A 19,258-nucleotide genomic window follows, 5' to 3' on the forward strand; every position below is an offset into this window, starting at 1 on the left:
GGGGGATGTTTGTAAGAGGCCCCAGTAGGTTCCCTATCTACAGTCTTTGGATTTAATAATACTCCAGCTTGAATATTGTAAGGGGGGAAATTATTTTTCCTGTACCCTTTTAGCTTTAGTACCAGAGGCCTTGCAAATTCAAATGTCAAAAGACAGAATAAAAAGAAAAGACATAATTTTTATTTGATGCTAATATTTTTACAGACAGGAATGGAAGCTTCACAGGAAATAAAAGAAAACCCTAAGGAGTTTATATACCATTTTAACAAAGAGCAACACGTTGTGGAGATGCAACAAGAAAGGAAAGGAGTTTGGACTTCTAAGGGCAGTAAATGGTGGGAATGTGAATATTTGGGGGGAAACCAATGGACAATCAGGGTTATTTCAGCAAGTTTTGTTATTGCAGATGAATCTCAGCACTATCTCCAAATGATGAGTCTTCTCTTCCTGGTTCAGGAAGAACCTTCCCAAAAGGAAATTAATACCAATTGTGGTAGAAAGCTTCTCTAGTGTGGGCTACTTCTCAGTGGCCTTCAGCTCAAAATAATCCTCATGCCAAGGTGGCAAAGTTGGGGGTAGCATATTCTGATGCCCTTTACACTGTAATTTACTTTGCCTCTGTCTTCAGCCCTTACTTACCTACTTTTTCTTCGTAGCATTGATCACTGAGTGGCAGGGAATACACTGATTGGTGTACATGTGGCTTTGCCATTTACACCCAGAGGTAGAAGCTCTCTGAGCTCCAGAGTTGTCCTTCTCTATGGCAGAATCTTGGCGCTTAATCTAGAGTTGGTCTCAACAACTGTGTTGAATAAATGAATGACTTTCCATGCTACATCACTGTATTTTTTACAATTCCTTCAGTTTTTATGGCACAGAAATCTGGTTTTATTGACTGCTATTTTTCAAACACTCACTTTTACTCACTATATATTCATAGCACTATATTTTATTTATTTATTTATTTATTTTGGCACTGAAGATTGAATCCAAGGGCACTGAACCACTGAGCCACATCCCCAATCCTTTTTATATTTTGTTTTGAGACAGGGTCTTGCTGAGTTGCTTAGGGCCTCACTAAGTTTTTGAGGCTGTCTTTGAACTCTTGATGCTCCTGCCTCAACCTCCCAAACTGCTGGGATTACAGGCGTGCACTACCATGCCCGGCTCTATATTTATTTTCAAAAGTAAACAAGGGGTGGAGGTGTAGCTCGGTGGTAGTGTATACTTAGCATGCATGATGATCCGGAGGCAAAAAAGAAAACAATAAACGATAGCATTGTTGCTACCAAAATCTATAATACACAGTATAATAATACAAAACTGGCTTACAGACTACGCAAACAGGAGTCAATTATCAAAAATTAAGTTGGTTGGCCAAATGGGCTTGACTCCCCTATTTCATCACTTTGTCGCCCACTATTAAAGACAAATATAGTTCTCCTTTGTGGCTAAAGATTCTTCTTACCTTTGGGAACTTCATCCAATCAATGTTCCGACTTATTTTTTAACCTGATAAAACCGGGAGAGACTTTAACAGTGTGAGATGGGAAGGAGGATGCTATTTGCGTGTGTAATCACCTAACCCAATTAATGCTCCCACTGAATGGCTCCAGTAAGCTGAAACCACAATTCCACTAATGTCTATGTTCAAGCCCCAGCTATATTTGCCTGTGAAGTCTAACAACTTCCTATAGTCAAACTTCTTCCTACACAAGTCATCATGGGACCATTAAATAAGAGGATTGATCATTGTTAATTACTAGGTCAGGTTTTCCTTATTTATTTGTAAATCTTTATGGTGTCTGTTCACTTCATTTTCCTTAAGTATCTATATTGTAGTTGAAGGGACACCAGGTAAACACTACTGGAGAACAGCAATTTAGATCACTCAATAAATAATCAAAATATTACCAAGTATTCTGCATATAAATACCTTCCCTGTATTACAACTCCCAGGCTAACTTTGAGCTGAAAATGTCAATTTTCACAATTACATAACTCAGGTTTATATATACATTAAGCATTCCACCTACAAAAAATTTATAATAGCACAAGATTTAAAGAGAAGAATACATAGGATATAAAATGTAATCTACAGGATAATCTCAAAAATGCTTTGAAATATGACACAATATATTGACATTGTGGGTGGTAGGATTATGCATGTTTCTGCATAGTTTTTCTAAGTTTCCTACCATGAATTTGTAATGCTCTCACAATTCAAAATCCGATGTAAACATAATTTTAAATAATGATTCCATCAAACATGTTAAAGGTGGAAACCTTTTGATTATATTTTCTATGAAAAAATATCGAGACACTGATTTTAAAATGGCAGCTTTTAATAAAGTTTAAAGATTTAAATACCTGCCAAAGGAAATACAGATATCCCTGTATTTTTAACTCATTCCTGTGAGCTGAGAAACCTCTTCATATTGCACATACAGCAGCCACTGGCAAAATTCAATTACTTGCATCAGAGGGGAGAAAAAACAGTGTATGCTTAATTTAAAGGCCAATATTTTTTTTGTAAGTAAAGCTGGACCACAGATGAGAAGTTCTAAGGTTCAAATAGAAAATCTGTTGACACTAAATCTAAAATCTTTAAACCTACATCACATGAATAAACTTAAACTCTCTTCAAAGCGTTCTCACACAATCTACAACATCCACGCAAGGAAAAAACAGCAACTTCCAGTTCTGAAAGTTGACCCATCATTCATGTTTTCATGAAAACAAATACTTTACAAGGATGAATACACAAGGGGACCACGCCAATCCCCTCTTCTCCACCCCGCCATACCATGCGGGTAAGCTTCCCACATTTGCTTACATACTTTACATGCCAGGAGTGCATTGGGCTTAAGTTGTCAAAAATTATCATTCTTGAAGTATCACTGGGTAACAACTTGGTACACACATGAGCAACCTTCTGACACAAGGGAAAAAAAAAAAAAAGAAACAAGGCTTAACCCTACTATTTCCAGAAACCCAGAACCAAACTACAATTCATTATCATACGTATAGATCTACGGATACAAATATGCTGTTTATGGTAATGACATGTCTATCTACCTCCTTTTAATGAGCAGAAGGAACGGATCATTGGCACAGCAGCATCTCATATTACTTCACAGAGAGGTTCTAGATATGTCTGCCCAAAACAGCTTTGTATAGTTCAGGCCACAGGTTCCTTGAGTGGACCAGATGTCTTAAGGCTCTTGACTCAATATTTAACTAACAGCAACAACCCAAAATTCATATACATTCAAGTGGACACGGAAATATAGAACACAAAAAGAAAGAAAGAACGTGATAAAGAGATTGGAAATCAGATGACAGGAACTGGGCTTATGATCCTTTATACCTGGCAACTTAACGTCTCCAGATTCTACTTTCTTCATCTGTAAAATGAGGGAGCTTAAAATAAGGCTTTCTGGATTTACCTGCTCCAAAACCTATGATTCTCTTATTACACAAGCTAGGCTAAGATGGCAAACCTTCCAACATGGTAGCCACTAGCCACACATGGCTATCAAGTCCTAGACATTGTGAAGCCAATCTTGAATTAAAATATGCTCTAGTTGGGTGTGCTGGCACAGGTCTGGATCATAAGTTCAATGTCAGCATGGGAAAGTTAGCCAGACCCTGTTTCAAAATTAAAAATACAACAGGTTGGGAATGTGGCTCAGTGGTTAAGTGCACCTGAAGACATATGGAAAAAATTGTAATATGCTTCACGAATAGTTTTTCTATTGATCACATTTTGAAATAATAGCTTGGAATGACAAGTTAACATTAATTTCGGTTTTTTTCATTTCTCTTCTTCCTTTTTAATTTTATTTGTTTGTTTGTTTGTTTATAGTGATGGTGGTGGTGGTGGTGATGATGGAATCCAGGGCTCAGTCTCCACATACTAAACATTACTAAACATGCCCCCTACCTCTGAGCTATACCCTCAGCCCCTCTTTACTTTGAGTGGCTACTTGAACATTTAAAATTAGATCTAATAGTCCCATTTTACTTTTGTTGGACAGTGCTGCCTTAGAATCAGGCCTGAGCATAAATGAGATGAAATGAACCAGAGGAACATTTGAATGGAGTACTGCCATTCTTTGGCTCTTCCCATTAGAACTTGGTACTTCCCATTTCCATCCTATATGTATTAATGACTGTTTGAAAGTCATGTTTCTGTTTTCTCATTGTGTACACCAACAAGAAATCAATAGCAAATAACACTGGGTTTATAAATAATCAACATCACTTCATTTACTCCAGGGCTGCATCTTAATGACCAACAGCATGCCTAAGGATACTGCTAACTGGTTGTACCTTTACACGGGCTCTTACACCTTGTTTTCCATTTCCTTTGAATTGGAACTATATTTAGAATAATAATTTAATTTACTTCATAAAGATGATTACAATCTACCTTTTTTCTTTTCATTTTTTTTGAAATTCACATTTGAATCTAATAAGAAAAACCTATGAACTTGTATGGATGGACTACATTTTTATTTCATTGATCTCTAACCAGGAACTTCTCAACTCATTTTTATAGTCTCTATCAATTTACTTCGTGTGTTTAAATGATCAGCGAAGCACACAAAATTTCTAGAGAGCTTGTTTATCTAGAAATGCAACAGACTATGAAACAAAGTCAATAAGGTATTTACAAGATTCAGTTGAGTCAGGGTTGGTGCTATAGCTCAATGATAGAGCACACGCCTACCATGCAAAAGATTCTGGATTCAGTCCTCAGCACAGCAATAAACAAATAAATAGATAGATAGATAGATAGATGATAGATAGATAGATAGATAGATAGATAGATAAATAGATTCAGGTGAGTCGACAGTTGAATACTCAAACATTCTTCTCAGTACTTATTATTAAGCTTTCAATTTTGTGATCTTAAACAATGGCATATATTGTCTACAACATAAGTTACTTATTTTTTAAAGTCAGACAAAGCAAGCATAATCCAGACCAATGAAGACCAGCCACTTCAAACTAGGCTTGGACCATAGTTAGTTATGATGGTTCAGATATTTTTAAATGTATGGAATCATAACAGAATTCAGAATAAAGTGTATGTTCTTTTGGAGAATGTTTTTAAAATAATATTTCTCAAATTATATAAACTAATAACTATTAGAAAATTATGTGGGAATTAAAGAATTAATTTTTTACTTTCAAATTCTAATGTAATTAAATTTTCAAAATTAATCAACATGATATAAATAATCAATGCACTCTTTCTTTAAGAAAGACATTTCAAAACATTGATAATTAAAAAATATAATTTCAAAATATTTATCAGTGTAATATGAGAAAGATATATGTTCAAACATTATGGCTAGCTGGATGCAATGGCACATGCCTGTAATCCCTGCAGGAGGATCACAAGTTCAAAGCCAGCCTCAACAAAAGTGAGGTGCTAAACAACTCAGTGAGACCCTGTCTTTAAATAAAATACAAAACAGGGCTGGGGATGTGGCTCAATGGTCCAGTGCCCCTGAGTTCAAACCCCCGTATCACCCCCCCCTCCAAAAAAAAGGCTACTTTTTTCAGATCTTCATCAAACAATTATTCCAGACCTGCACAAATTGTTTTTGTGAAGGCTATGTCTTGGAAGTAGAGTAATAAAACATTTGATATATAGACCTTTTTTTTTTGGCCAGGCATAGTGTCACTCCTATAATCTCAGCCACTTAGGAGGCTGGGGCAGGAGTGAGCATGTTCAAGGCCAGCCTTGGCAACTCAGCAAATCTCAAAATAAAATAAAAAGGGTTGCGGATTTAGCTCGGCAATAGAACACTCCTAGGTTCAATCCATAGTACTGTAAAATAAATAAAGAGACAGGTTGGAGGGAGAAGGGAGAGGGAGGAAAAGAAAACAAAAAAGAAAAAAGAGAAAAGAAAGAAAAATTTTAAAAGCCAAGATTCACCATAAGGGGGATGACACTAGAGAAGGATAGTTACCTTAGATTAGGTAGAGAGAAGTGAAGGGAGGGGATGGAGGGATGTGGGGATAGGAAGGATAGTAGAAAGAAACAGACATTATTACTGTATGTATCTATGTGACTGCATGACCAATGTGATACTACAACATGTACACTCAGAAAAATTAGAAATTATATCCCATCTATGTATATCAAAGTGCATAAATGCATTCTACTGTCATGTATAACTAATTAAAATAAACAATATAAAAAATAAAATAAAGTCAAGATTTAAAATGGTTGAACTCATAGTACCCTTCTGACTACTGTTGAAGGGAGTGAAGTGTTAAAAAAAAATATTGGAAAATATAACCAAGAGAAGCTTTCAAGGAACCATGAAAGTTTAGACATTTCCTTAAAAGACAGACCATGTAGAACATGTCTAAATCCTAAGACATATTTTAAATAAACCTTTAGGTGAAGATGAAATAAATATCTAATATAAAACTTCCAAACACTCTCTCCAAATATTATATCAAGCCTACTTATAATTATTATTTTTTTAAACAAATCTTCATTTCATCACATACTTTCTGGTCTACATGTTCATTTGGTCACCTAAAATATTCTAAATAAATAAGAAAATATATGTGATGAAAAGAAATTTTAAGATGGCTGCCTCACTTGTACTGATGTAAACATGTGAGGGCTCACTCTCCTCTTTTCCATGCATCTTTCTCTTCGGTTTCAACAGGACAGGTGAGCATTAACAGGTACGAAGGAACACAAGAGGGTCACCATGACAGGCAGGTCTTGCTCAAGAGGCCTCAATATCATGCTCCTTCCTAAAAATCTCAAAGCCTGTTTTATCTGCTGCTCCTTTCAAGAGCAAGTCAACAGCAACATCTCTAGGTCAAATGAGAGATGGCTTGCCATCAGGGAGAGGAACCCGATGCCCCCATTACTCTCCAATCACTGGCATTATCCCTTTTTGCCATTGCTCTAGTTGGGAAGATGTCCCAGGAACACAAGTCTGAACGCATCCTGGGTTTGATCAGCCAAAGCAGAGACTTGGCAATGGATGTTCCTGCCATAAAACCAAAGACACTCCCATTGTGTGGTTAGCTGGCAGGCAGGCAGAGTGGGCAAACTCCACAGACCTCCTCTACGTGTTCATGGAGAATGTCTGCTTTGGTTCAGAATGTTTCGTCGTCTTCTCACTTTCCTCTACATCATTTTACAGCACCGTATCTCCTCTAGATCCAGAATGCCAGCTGCCACCCATTATTTTGCCTCTCCTTTATCCTTTAGAAGACAACCAGGAACATGTTCTTGTGGCAATGCCCACTAACACAGCATATTCACCAGCCTTCCCATGCAGGTAGGTGTCAGCCTCTGACCAAGAAGATGAAGCCGATATTGAACAGGACTTCCGCAAAAGCTCCACAACCTAAGTGAACTACAGTTATCAATGGCCACCCTGTTTGAGGAACCCAAATGGGATTTAAAAGTACCCCACTGCTCAGAAAATGAAGTTCAGACTCGTTAAGGACATCCCAACAAACCTAACACTACCTATCTCCTGTTGTCTTTCTCACCACATACGAATGGCTTCCTCATCCAAAGCTCTACCCCTCACTGTTCTGTCTGGGAAGCCCTACCATGCCCAGTTGACCTTCATTCAAACTTGAAACCCAGGCCAAATGCTGCCTGCCTTCTCTGTGAAGACATTATAGGTCCTTCCACTGCAGCCTTGGCCCATGATACCTAATTATTTCTTCACTTCTTCTTTCACGCATTAGGCTGTTGAATTCCTCATGGCAAGAACTGTGCTACCTCTCTGCAAACAGCCCCATCTAGATTCTAGTGCTTCTGTCATAATTCAAACACAAAAGTCACCCAAAACATGTCCAAAAAAAAAAAAAAAAAAGGAATGGTCTTTAAATGCAAGAAAGAGAGAGAGAGTAGTAAATCAGTAATAATTAAAAAAAAATTATAACTCCAAATCAATGTAACATTACAGACGTCAACCACAAATGTCCTGTAAAAATGTGAAGTCGGATAGAACAGGTGAAAGCATACTTCAAATATCCAATTAAGCATCCTGCATTAAGGACGATGTTTAATGCTAACAAGAGAACCATGGGCTTGAGTTTGAACTTGTTATGTTCTACTTTGTAAAATAAGCCAAGGAGCAATGAGGACAACATGTTGGATTTCTTAAAAAGCATAAACAATTTAACATGTGATAATAAACTCTTAGAATATTACACCCAAAGTCCATTCTTGTCCAGGAAAATGTCTTACACTGACTTTTTTTTTTCCTCATCTCTTCATGAGTTATTTATGACATCAATAAACACAACTAGAAAACCAGACACACAAGAAGTACTCCCAACAAACCTAACACTACCTATCTTGTGTCCTTAAAACACGACCCCCAAAATTCACAAGCAGACCAAAGTAACCTGAGTCTGGTTCACAAAAGTGAAGCAAAACATGCAACTGGCAGATACAAAGAAAGAGCAAGGTAAGTCGCCTCCCACATTGCTTATTTAAGTAAACCCTCTCTGCAGCCACATCCTTCATTACCTTTGTTCTGCACAACTTTGACGGCCATGCTGATAAATGACTCTGTCATAAGGACATTTCTGTCCAGCTGCCTTCCCTCTCCTCTGTAGCAGCCGCACAGTCACAAGGCCACCCTATCATCAGCTGGAAATCTTCCAGCTACCCTCGGGGATTCCCTCCTCTCATACTTACTGAACTAGCAAGCAGTGTCCAAAATGGAAATGTTGTCACAAATAGACGCGCTTTTTTTCTCTTTAATTGTAGGTGGACACAATACCTTTATTTTATTTTTATGTGGTGCCGAGGATGGAACCCAGTACCTCATGCATGGAACCCAGTACCTCATGCACTCTACCACTGAGCCACAAACCCAGTCCACAAATATACTCTTAAAAGTACAGCCCTTCATAATTCTTCAACTAGCAGCAATATGTAAACTGTCTTCAAGTTCAAACACCCTATGGGTTAGCCAAGAATCTCCCCCACCCAAAACAACTAAAGGGTCTCAAAATTTGGTTTACTTTTACTGGATTTAAATTTTCTGAATTCTTTAGTGTAAAAAGATTTAACACTTGACACAAAACATTAAATACAAGCATGAGAAAATGTGAGCAAAATACAAGGCTAATCATAACCTTAATTAGTCTTTTAATGCCTGTCAAATAAATGGCACATAGTGGCATTAGCTTCAAACCCTTGAACTTGAAAAGTACTATTTCTTTTTTTTTCCCCACATTTTTATATTAGTGCATTATAATGATGGAATTTGTTGTTACATATTCATACATGCACATAATATAATTCGACCAATATCACTCCCCTGTACTGCCCCCTTCCTCCCTGCTTCCCACACCTTAGTCCCTTTCCTCTACTGACCTCCCTTTGATTTTTATGAGATCCACACCCACCACTCAAAAAGTACTTTCTTGTAGAAAATACAAATAACATAATTTAATAATTTTTTAAAGTTCCAATTTTGATTCTCTTCATAGTAAAATAAAAAGAAAACATTAGCTGTCCGATGATAAAAAGCACCAAACTGAAATTTTCATTTTGATGGCCACTCAGTTTAATTCCAATACACATTTTCTTTCTAAACTTCACTACCTTAATCCAGCAAAATCATTTCAATGTGCCCTCATCTGAAAGTGTCCCAACAAATTAATAAAATATATGAAGCACTGAATTCCTAAAATGAAGAGTTGCAAATGAAAGAACACTATTAAGTTACTGACAGCATTCATGAAAAAGGTCTACAAAACCAATTTTTATTTAAAACGCTTTAATTTTCTGTTTGTTCAGAATCTTTTAAACATAAGTGAAATTTCCTCAACTCTCCAGAATCAAAACATGTAATTCTTTATCACAGTATAAAATTCTACAGTACTCACTGAATATACTTACAAGCATTCAGTAAATACTAGGTTTAAGGAACTGTCCTGTTAAAACAAATTATGGAAAACAGTGTGGTCACATCCACTTAACTTAAATCCCCCACCACTTTTGTTTTGAATATTTAACCACTCCAAAGTAGATCCCCAGTCCCCAATTCTCTTACAACACAGCAAATATACAGTTCAGAGATTTAAGTTTACCTTTGGGTAGTGAGTCAATTAAAGACCCTTTTCAAGAATATTATATAAAATACCATACACTTCCACATAGTGTTCCCCCACAGCTCTTGCCCACCTTAACTTTTTCCAAGTCACCTGGTCTTCCTGTTTATTCTGTTTAACTCACTATTCCCTTGGGAGAAAGGACCTCAAAAATATGTGTGAAACAGAAGATCTAATTTTCCTTTACTGGGTGTATCTATAAGAATCTAGGTATGAAAATAGGCCTGCAACTTCTGAACAGAAATTTGATTTTAATTTTAAATATGCTTAATTAAATTTAATATATACATACCTGTGAGCAAAACATTCATAAAATTGATCTACATATTTGCACATTTCCATGGGGAGTTCTTAAGACTCTACACCTCAAACTAATATATTGTGATGACAAAATTATATTTGTTCTAAATAAACTATAATAAGCAACTAACAGCATCAGGAGGAGGAATATATGCTATGAAATATGACTTTTCATATGATGGGTTTAAGTGTTAGTCTGAAAACACTCAGATTTCAAAACCTTTGTATCACTTTCAAAGTAGATAAAGACTTTTTCTTTCCTTATTTTTTATGCCTTTTTTTAAAATTTATTTATATGTGGTACTGAGAATTAAACCCAGCGCCTCGCACGTGCTAGGCGAGCGCTCTACTACTGCTGAGGCACAACCCCAGACGGATATAAAGTCTTTTCCTTAATGATTAAAATAAACAATATGGCTAAGAACTAGTGCTTATCTACCCTTATCATGTCTGCTTACCAATTCAATTGCAAATAAAATAACTGAGCAGTGACATTTTTAAAAACAATGTAATTATGCCTTTGAAAATCCATCCAATAATATGAACAGATTTAAAAAGTGCTTTTCTTGAACTAATCAAACCTTAATGGGTAATGCCATTTTCTTTATTTTCTATTAAAAATGAAACTTAGGCTACCTCATTAATTTTATTGAAAAATACCATCAAGTATGTGCAGACAAAGAAAAACTCAATAAATGAGTTTCTGGTAACTGGGGGCAAGGGGACAGGTTTTAAACACGAAAATTTATCTCAAGGGTAAGATTAAACGGCTTGTTTTTCTTCCTGTAAAATGTCTTCATGGGGTCAAAATATATTACCGTCATTAAGGCTTTAGCAACAAGGACAAACAACTCATTTCTTTGCTTAATACAAATGACTTTTCTTTATACAACAGATCTCTTATTCTCATAAGTGTCCTTTAAGGATGAAAAGTAATTTGTTTATGTTGTCTATTTCTTATCCTTGCTCACCAGTGCTACATATGATTCTAGGTCCACCTCCTGCATGCCTACTACATTTATTTATTCTGAGTAGAATACTACAAATGCAGCTTAAAAAAAAAGTGGATTCCTTGGGACTTTGCTTCTTGATCCTTCAATGTGTTAATCATCACTGAAGTGCAGTATCTGCAGTTTAATGCACTGAGAGCTTTGAACTATCCTTAGCCTAATTTTGAAATCGGGATTGAAAGTCTTTTCTTTCATGACCAAAATATGCTGATTTTTTTAAATATATACTTTAGATGTGATAGCCATATATCACTGGTTTACATACATTAACTTTATTTTGAAACTGATTTCTTAACAGAAATACAGCCTTCTCAAGAAATATGTGCTTCAGTTTCCTCATCCCCGGTGAAGAGCAACTTCTGAGTTTTCATTCTAGGACCAAAATTCTTTTGCTGGCATTTGAAATGGTCCACTTCTGCTCAGATTGGCAAAGTTTTGTTTACTAATTTTTCCAGAAAAGGTTTTGCAAGAAACTAAGCCAAGCCTGTTCACAGCTCCAGTGCATATAGCTGGTGACCAACTAATAGTTAATAATTGACCAGTGTATAAACTGCTCAATATTAGACACTGTATGTCTGCCAGTGTGCACATTAAAAATAGGTCGTTCCAGGCTGGGGATATAGTTCAGTTGGTAGAGTGCTTGCCTCTCTTGCACAAGGCGCTGGGGTCAATAGCCAGCACCACACACACACACACAAAATAGGTCTTTTCCATTTGTGTTAAAACCTGCTTGTACTTTCTCCACATTTCCATACTGCTTAAACTTCTCAATGAGCATGAGCATGAAACATTCAAACATTTTTCAAGCAGACAACTGCAATAGAAAATTATATATTTAATAAAAGAAATTTTATAATGTGTTGTAAAATTTTTATCTGAGATGTGCTTTTATATTTAAATCAAATTCATTCATTCTTATGAAGAACAAACCACCTGCTTCCTATAACAGTCTTAATTGGTTGATAAGTGAATTAATAAGTGAAATCGTTTTTTTAAAACTTTCAAAACCTATGTGTGAGACTTAAATATATCAATTTTACATCACCATCACCATCATATAAATAGTAAGATTTACATAGCACTTATAATGGGCCATCAGGCTACATATATATTAACTCATATATATGTTCTAAGCATTTTACATATACAGCAATTTAATCCTCAACAACCTAAATAATGTTATGCAGTTTACAAAGGAACAGAAACTCTGACTACAGCTAACAGCTCCAAAGGGTCAGAACCAGTTCCTCAAACAGTGTGTGCTATAGTTTAGATCTTACACATGTCCCACGACCCATGTACTCAGGGCTTCATTCCCTAATGTGACCCTATTGGGAGATAGTGGAACCTGGGACCTGGTGGAAGGTTTAAGATCACTGGAGATGTTTCCTTGAAGGGAATTGTGGAACTCACATCTCCTCCTCTTTCCTTTTTGCTTCTAGGCTTCCTTGAGGTATGCACCTTACCTATCACACACTTTCCACCATGATGAGCTACCCAGCCCCTGGCCCAAAAGTAACCAGGCCAGCCAACCATGGACTACTGAAACCTCCAAAACTGTGAGCCAAAGTAAACCTTCCCTTTAAGCTGATTATCTGAGGTATTTTGTTACAGTAATGGAAAGCTAACAGTGTGCAATAATGCTGCCTTCTCTACCATCTGAGAAACACTCAATGACTCAGTGTTACTGGCCTAAGATCAAGCCTGGAATAAAAGTCAACTTTATAAATGCAGAAATAATTCCAAGTCTTTCCATAGAGATGGGTTTTTAAAAAAATCTCTCTCATCTTCCCCATTTCAACTACTATTTTTGTTCATAAAATACTATAATTCTAACCATGTTCAAGCTAAATTTGAATTGTATGCCTCTTCAAAACGCAGGCACACAATACAAATCTAAATAAAATGCCCTCTTTGCTCCATTCTATAGCTCAGATTTAACACACGTGAGGCTGAGTCCTCTGCATTGCTCTTTGAAGAGTCACCTAGCTAATATGTTAAGCCTCACTTTTTCAAAAATCTGTTAACTGAGAGATGTTTCTAGGATTTTTTTTTTAAATAAATTACCTTATTCTTAGTTTTATCCAGTCTTTGGTGAATTTTTATTCCTAAAGAATCCTGATTCATAGATATATCTCTGAATCAGGATTAATCTGAAGAGAAAAAAAATCACAATTTTTTTCCAAAGAAAAATACTACTGCCCTCACAGAAATGGTTATTTCTTCAACTATGCACATTGAACTGAAGACAATGAAACTTGCCCCCTTCTCTAAGGTTTTCATGTGCAAACTCCCAGTGAGGGTTTGGGTACTGTGCTTTTCTTTGTATAATGGAATGGAACAGAGTGGGAAGGAAAGGGGAAAAAGAGAACAACTCAGACTTTTTATTGCCCATCATCCCATCCATTCAGGGAGTACTCATTCCTTCCCCGTAGTTTTGCCAGTCTGCCACCTTCTCCTCTCCCAGGGTGTGTCTGTATACTGTGATACAGGCTGCGAGACTCACAGGGTGACAACATTTCAAGGGTTTGCAGAAGCCGGTATTTAACATCCATCTGGGTTCCACATATTTGTATTCAAGATCCCATTATGAAAAGGAAAGGATTTCATGGTCAAGTGAAACAGAAAGGTCACACTCACCAGCAAAAGACCTAAACACCGTGCAACTGTTAGTGCTTGGAGCTGAGGCCACTGCGGGCCATGACCTCACAAGTGTAGGTAGTGTGCCAGGTGAGGGGAGAGTTCTTCCCTGACACTACATGAGTTTCCAGCCCCATGAATGGAGTTTACTAGTAATCCTTGTTATAAGAAGAATGTTAATGTGTGACAGCTTGAAGAGAAATAAAAACACTTAACAATGGCCTGTGGTTTCTTTTGCCTTTCTCCATATTCCTTGCTCTACTGAGCCTTCCTGGCAGTACTTGGCCTTTCTGGTTTCAGAACAACTTGATGAGACCTTCTCCAAGATCCAAAAAGTAGCTTGCAAGTAGTTCATGTTGGTGTATTTGTAGCTGGTCTTAAAACTCTGGTTGCACATAAGAATTACTAAGAATTACCTAAAGAGGTTTGTTTGTTTGTTGTTTGTTTCTCCAAATGCCAATGTCAAGGCATTGCTCCAAAGGATCTTATTTAGCTGCATTGGGTGGAGTCCTGACAAGAGTTTTGTTTTTGTTTTGTTTTTATTTTAATCCCCATGATTCCAATGTGCAATCAAGGTTGAGAACCTGTGATTAATAAAATAATGTTCCTTGTTAGAAGCATTTGACAAAACAAAAGCAAAAAAAAAAAAAATTATTTTACCCATCCCTTCATTACTATCCAGAGAATTGCTTTTTCATCATGTACTGCCTTGGTCAAGTACAAGATACCTACACCATAGGTTTCTCGATCCTGCTTTCAGTCCCTCATCTCCTTATTCCCAATTCCCTGCTCCTCTCCAGAGCATACCCTGCAACTGTCACAGTTCATGTGCCTACTTATAGAGTCTGTTGTTTATCTGTCTTACCCAGAAGACTGGAAGCTATGTGAAGGAGAAGATGGTTGGGAGCACTGCAATATCATCCATGCTCAGAGACTGGGTTTGGCCCCAGAAGTCAATCAGTAAAAATTTCCCTAATATTTGATGAAGAGACTAATCAAGTCCAATCCTGCACTGTGCTCACCCTTAAAGAAGGAACAGAGAATAGAAGATAAAGGCCCTGCCTACACATTCCTCTGTGTGTGTGTGTGTGTGTGTGTGTGTGTGTGTGTGTGAGAGAGAGAGAGAGAGAGAGAGAGAGAGAGTGTCTAGAGAGAGAGAGAGAGAGACTATCTGTCTCTCTTCTGGCAAAGGCAAAAAGAGGCATGTAAACAAATACCGTACCTGTACAGACTTAGCCTCCACGCCCCAGACTTGGGATATAAACCTAGGCGGAAAGTTATTACCAGGAAATGCTACAGGATTATCTCATCCATTGTTCCTTTACTCCTTAAATATAGGTTTTTACCCTGTAACACTTTCACTCTATACACAGCTAAATCTGTATTCTTTCTAGAACTTAACATATAAGTTCTTTCATAATCATGAGCATGTTTTATTTACCCTACAAACTTCAGGGTGGTGGGGAAGGGCAGTGAGTAATGAGAACTATGCAAGGAAATTAAACCTTACATTCTTGAAGCTTGGCACTTGCAGGTCATTTGTGTAGGTTTATCTTTGCTTACATGATTGATATACCAAGGTATAGAGACTTTAAAAGAAACACATTAATCAAAGATGCTTTGTAAGTCTCAAGGCAATACATTTTGCAGAAATAATGTAATTTCTACTGAATTTTATTGAACTTCTTTCATTCACTTTTTCAGGTACATCATAGCTATGCTTATTTCTAGAGCAACTGACAACCTACATCATCATATAAATAACTGTACAAAAAAACTTCCTGGTATGCCATAAACAATAACTTAAAATAGTGATCCTGTAGCAACACGGAGATTGATTAACCATAAAATAACCTCTCCATTTTCCTTGAAACCAATATTCAATTGATCACATTTCTTTGCCTTTTTTTTTTTTTTAAGCAGTCATTACTAGTCATTCCTAACTTAACCTTGTAATCTTACATGTTCCTTTTCATTTCCTCAATCCCAACCAGGAACACCTGCTCCATCTAGTAACTTCTCTGCAGTACTAATAGTCAGGGTTCTTTGCTGCTTAGGGTGACAGGAGAGTAGCTTTTGCAGCCTATCATGGCTTCCCACTGATTAGCAAGAAAGGGTGACTCCTTGTAGATAACCATCTCAGCCTCACTATTCTGTGTGCAGGATTCTACTTTTAGGGCAGTTCTCATCAGTAGCAGTAAGTTTCTAGCCTCTGTGAATCAGCACTATACCAACACAAGACAATTGTGTTTAGATGAAACCTTTAATGCAGGAAAGCAAAACCTAACAGGGAAAAAAATTAATGAATGGATGATTAAGTAAATAAATAAATAAATAAATATTTTGCGTGTCAAGGATTGTTAAACTCATGCCTCTAATCAATACACCAGACAAAAGCATCAACTGGGGGAATAACAACCCTTCCCTGCAAGCTGGGGCCCCATTATCATTGCTGTCATTTGTTTCTTTTTTAGAGCCACCTGCAGACCTATTTTCAATAGTCAACTCATAATTACATTGGTTCAGTGACACAGAGCTTCACAAATCCCCTTCAAACCTCATTAGAGTGAATTACCTACCCTTCTACCAGCACTTTGCAAAATGTACTAAAGTCAATCTGATCTCCACCCTTTAAAGGTGATAATAACCAGAGAAATATCTCCAGAAAGATGGCATAAAAAGCAAATAGAAAGTAAATTCAAATCATATCTGCCTACATGTTACCTCTTTTTATACAGAAAAAAAAATGCTTAAGAAAGTTAAATATTTAAGTTTTGGCAAAAGCTCTCAAAACAAAGGTTATGGTGTGTTTTTAATTGCTTTTTCTGTTTTTTAATTTGTAGTGAGACAATTCAGGAAAATTAAAATCTTCATACAAACAAAATATTAAGTCATCAATCAGCATTTCCTAATTAAATGCGTCTTTTAAGAACATGGAAAACCAAATTCTTAGACTCCTAAACCAGCCTGTCTTAACTAGCCCGGTGATTCCTGAGCCACTTGTGGATGAAAATCAGAAGGGGAAAAAAGTTCAATGACCTTGTAAATTAGGGACTAAAAAACTGTAATGGTGTGACAATCTGTACAGTCTCGGTGGAATTACAGAAAAACACTTGCCCGGAAATTGCTTTTTTGGAAAATTACTACGAGGTGGGGGAGAGAAGGGGACAAAAATGGGGAGGGGTGGTTGCAAATGGTAAGATACTTAACGGGAACCTCACCAATGCAAAATACAATCTCCTCTGCCCCAACTGTCAAGCAAACAACTTCCAAGCATCTTCAGATAAAAAGAAAAATAGTCTTTTTGCTCAGGCGTTAGCTGAATGTTCCAGAGTTGGGTGAATGGGGAAGACTTGTTATACACCTAGTGGTGGGTGGATTTCACCAGGCTGCAGCCTCCACACAGCTTTTCTTTGCTGCACTGCAGAGGCGCCATCTTCTCCGTCTTAATCTTCACTCTGTTCAACCCTTTTATCTGCACCCTAAAAAAAGGAGCCTGCGGACTCTCCCCACCATCCTGCGCCCTCAGGGGGTCTAAACCAGAATCCCCAGAGCTGCCAGGGAGGAGGCCGCGCCTTAATCAGACAAACGTCCCCTTTGATGCCCAGGAGGGGTGAGATCCTGCTTCCCACCACCCGCCACTGCCCTTTCCAGTCGCGCACCCCACTCTCCGGTATTTCTCCCTAAGGACTTTAGAGCCCAGCACGGAATGAAAGCACAGCGGTGATCCAAGGATGTGAAGAAGAGCGACCCCGAGGCTCCGCCGGGAGGCCCCGGCAGCGCCCCAGCCCCCTCTGGGGCAGACGCGCGGCGCTGGGAAGGGAGCTTTGGTGGCTCACAGACTACCGCGGCTCAGCCACCGCGCCCGGACGGCGAGGGCGGGGTGCCGCCGCTTTTGTTCCAGGGGACTTTCTCCCTGGCTGGGAGAAGCTTGAGGGTGCGAATGAACGCCCGGGACGTCCGGGCTTAGGGAAGGTGCTGTGGCCGCTGGTCTCCGACCCCTCCCATCTCTCGCAACTTACACAAAAGGGAGACGCGGAAATGTACAAAGTTTGCCTGCGGAAGGCGGTGCGCGACCCTGGCGCCAGCGCCAGCTAGGGTTGTTCGCAGGCTGCCACCGCCAGCGACCGCGAACAGGAACAGGGATGAAGGCGACCAAGAGGGGTGGAAGTAGGAAGAAAAGGTGAAACGCGTGGCATGGGCAGAAAGAAGCCAGGAGACCTCCAGCTTCCAGAGGGGTTCCAACTCCTCCACCCGGGGGCCCGAGAGAAAGGGAAGGGCAGCCACTGAAGGCTCCCAGACTGGATCCGGGGACTCTGCGTTTTCGGTTTTCCACACGTGCTCCCTTCCCCTTCTCCCCCATCTGGATGTCTCTCGCCTCCCTGGACCCTGATCACGAGACAGGGCTGAGTCAGGGTCTGGGATCAGCGACTCCCCCTCCCCTTATCGCCCAGAGCTGGCGGGGACCAGGGGAGCCCCGCGCCTCGCCCGCTCGGTCTCCGCTGACCAGGGCGCGCGTCCCCGGGGCAGGGCTGGGCCGGAGGCGGGGATGCGCAGGGGGCCCGCGAGCGGGGGTGGCGGGGAGAAGGGCACTCTTAGCAGCCCCCTGCTTCTCAGAATTAAAGACTTGGGGGGATCGTATCCCCACCATGCTCTCCTTCCCCCTTCCAGGGCACAGCACCCACCTCCAGCGCGCGAGCCGTCCAAGCGGCCAGCAGAAGCAGAGCCAAGCTGGGCAGCATCGCGACCCTGCGCTGGGCACCGAGTGCGCTGCTGTGCGAATGGGATCCGCCGCGCCCTTGCTGTGCTCGAGTCTCCTCCACCGTCTCTGGTGGCCCAGCGATCGCACTGGTCCGGGTGCTCTCGTCTACCGCTGCCGAGGAAACTGACGGAGCCGGAGCGCAGCGGCGGGGCTCCGAGCCCGGAGAGTCAGCTGATCCGGCCCACCCCGCTCGGCACCCGAGAGAGACCCCTAGCGGAGCCTCCGCGGAGCTGCGCCCGCTGGCACCGGGAGGGGTCCGCGCCCCCGGCGCCCACAGGTGCGGCGCCTCTGGCTCCCCACGCGCCTCCCCGACCCACCACTCACCGCCCACCAGGGCTCGGGGAACCGCAGGAGGGAGAGTCTGGGGCCAGGGGAGGGACGGTACAGGATCAGGGAAAGGTGAGTCGTAGGA

General features: G+C 39.6%; 1 protein-coding gene and 1 non-coding gene across 7 annotated transcripts in view; one reads left to right on the top strand and one right to left on the bottom strand.

Annotated features, from left to right (window-relative positions):
* The window catches only part of App (amyloid beta precursor protein), a 240,611-nt gene extending 221,607 nt beyond the window's left edge, over positions 1 to 19,004 (bottom strand). For 5 of the 6 annotated variants that reach the window (XM_026396151.2, XM_026396150.2, XM_026396149.2 and 2 more), the window contains exon 1: positions 18,770 to 19,004. In XM_026396151.2, coding sequence (XP_026251936.1) covers positions 18,770 to 18,826 — 57 coding nt within the window. In that variant the 5' untranslated portion in view covers positions 18,827 to 19,004. The remainder of the gene's footprint in view (positions 1 to 18,769) is intronic. The other variant, XM_026396147.2, reaches the window with a different exon arrangement.
* Positions 14,104 to 14,254, top strand: LOC113188044 (small nucleolar RNA SNORA62/SNORA6 family). The gene has a single exon (XR_003301497.1). It is a non-coding gene; the product is annotated as a small nucleolar RNA SNORA62/SNORA6 family (small nucleolar RNA).
* Positions 19,005 to 19,258: the final 254 nt, after the last annotated feature.

This window comes from Urocitellus parryii, chromosome 2 (genome assembly GCF_045843805.1).
Source record: "Urocitellus parryii isolate mUroPar1 chromosome 2, mUroPar1.hap1, whole genome shotgun sequence".
NCBI classification, from domain to species: domain Eukaryota; kingdom Metazoa; phylum Chordata; class Mammalia; order Rodentia; family Sciuridae; genus Urocitellus; species Urocitellus parryii.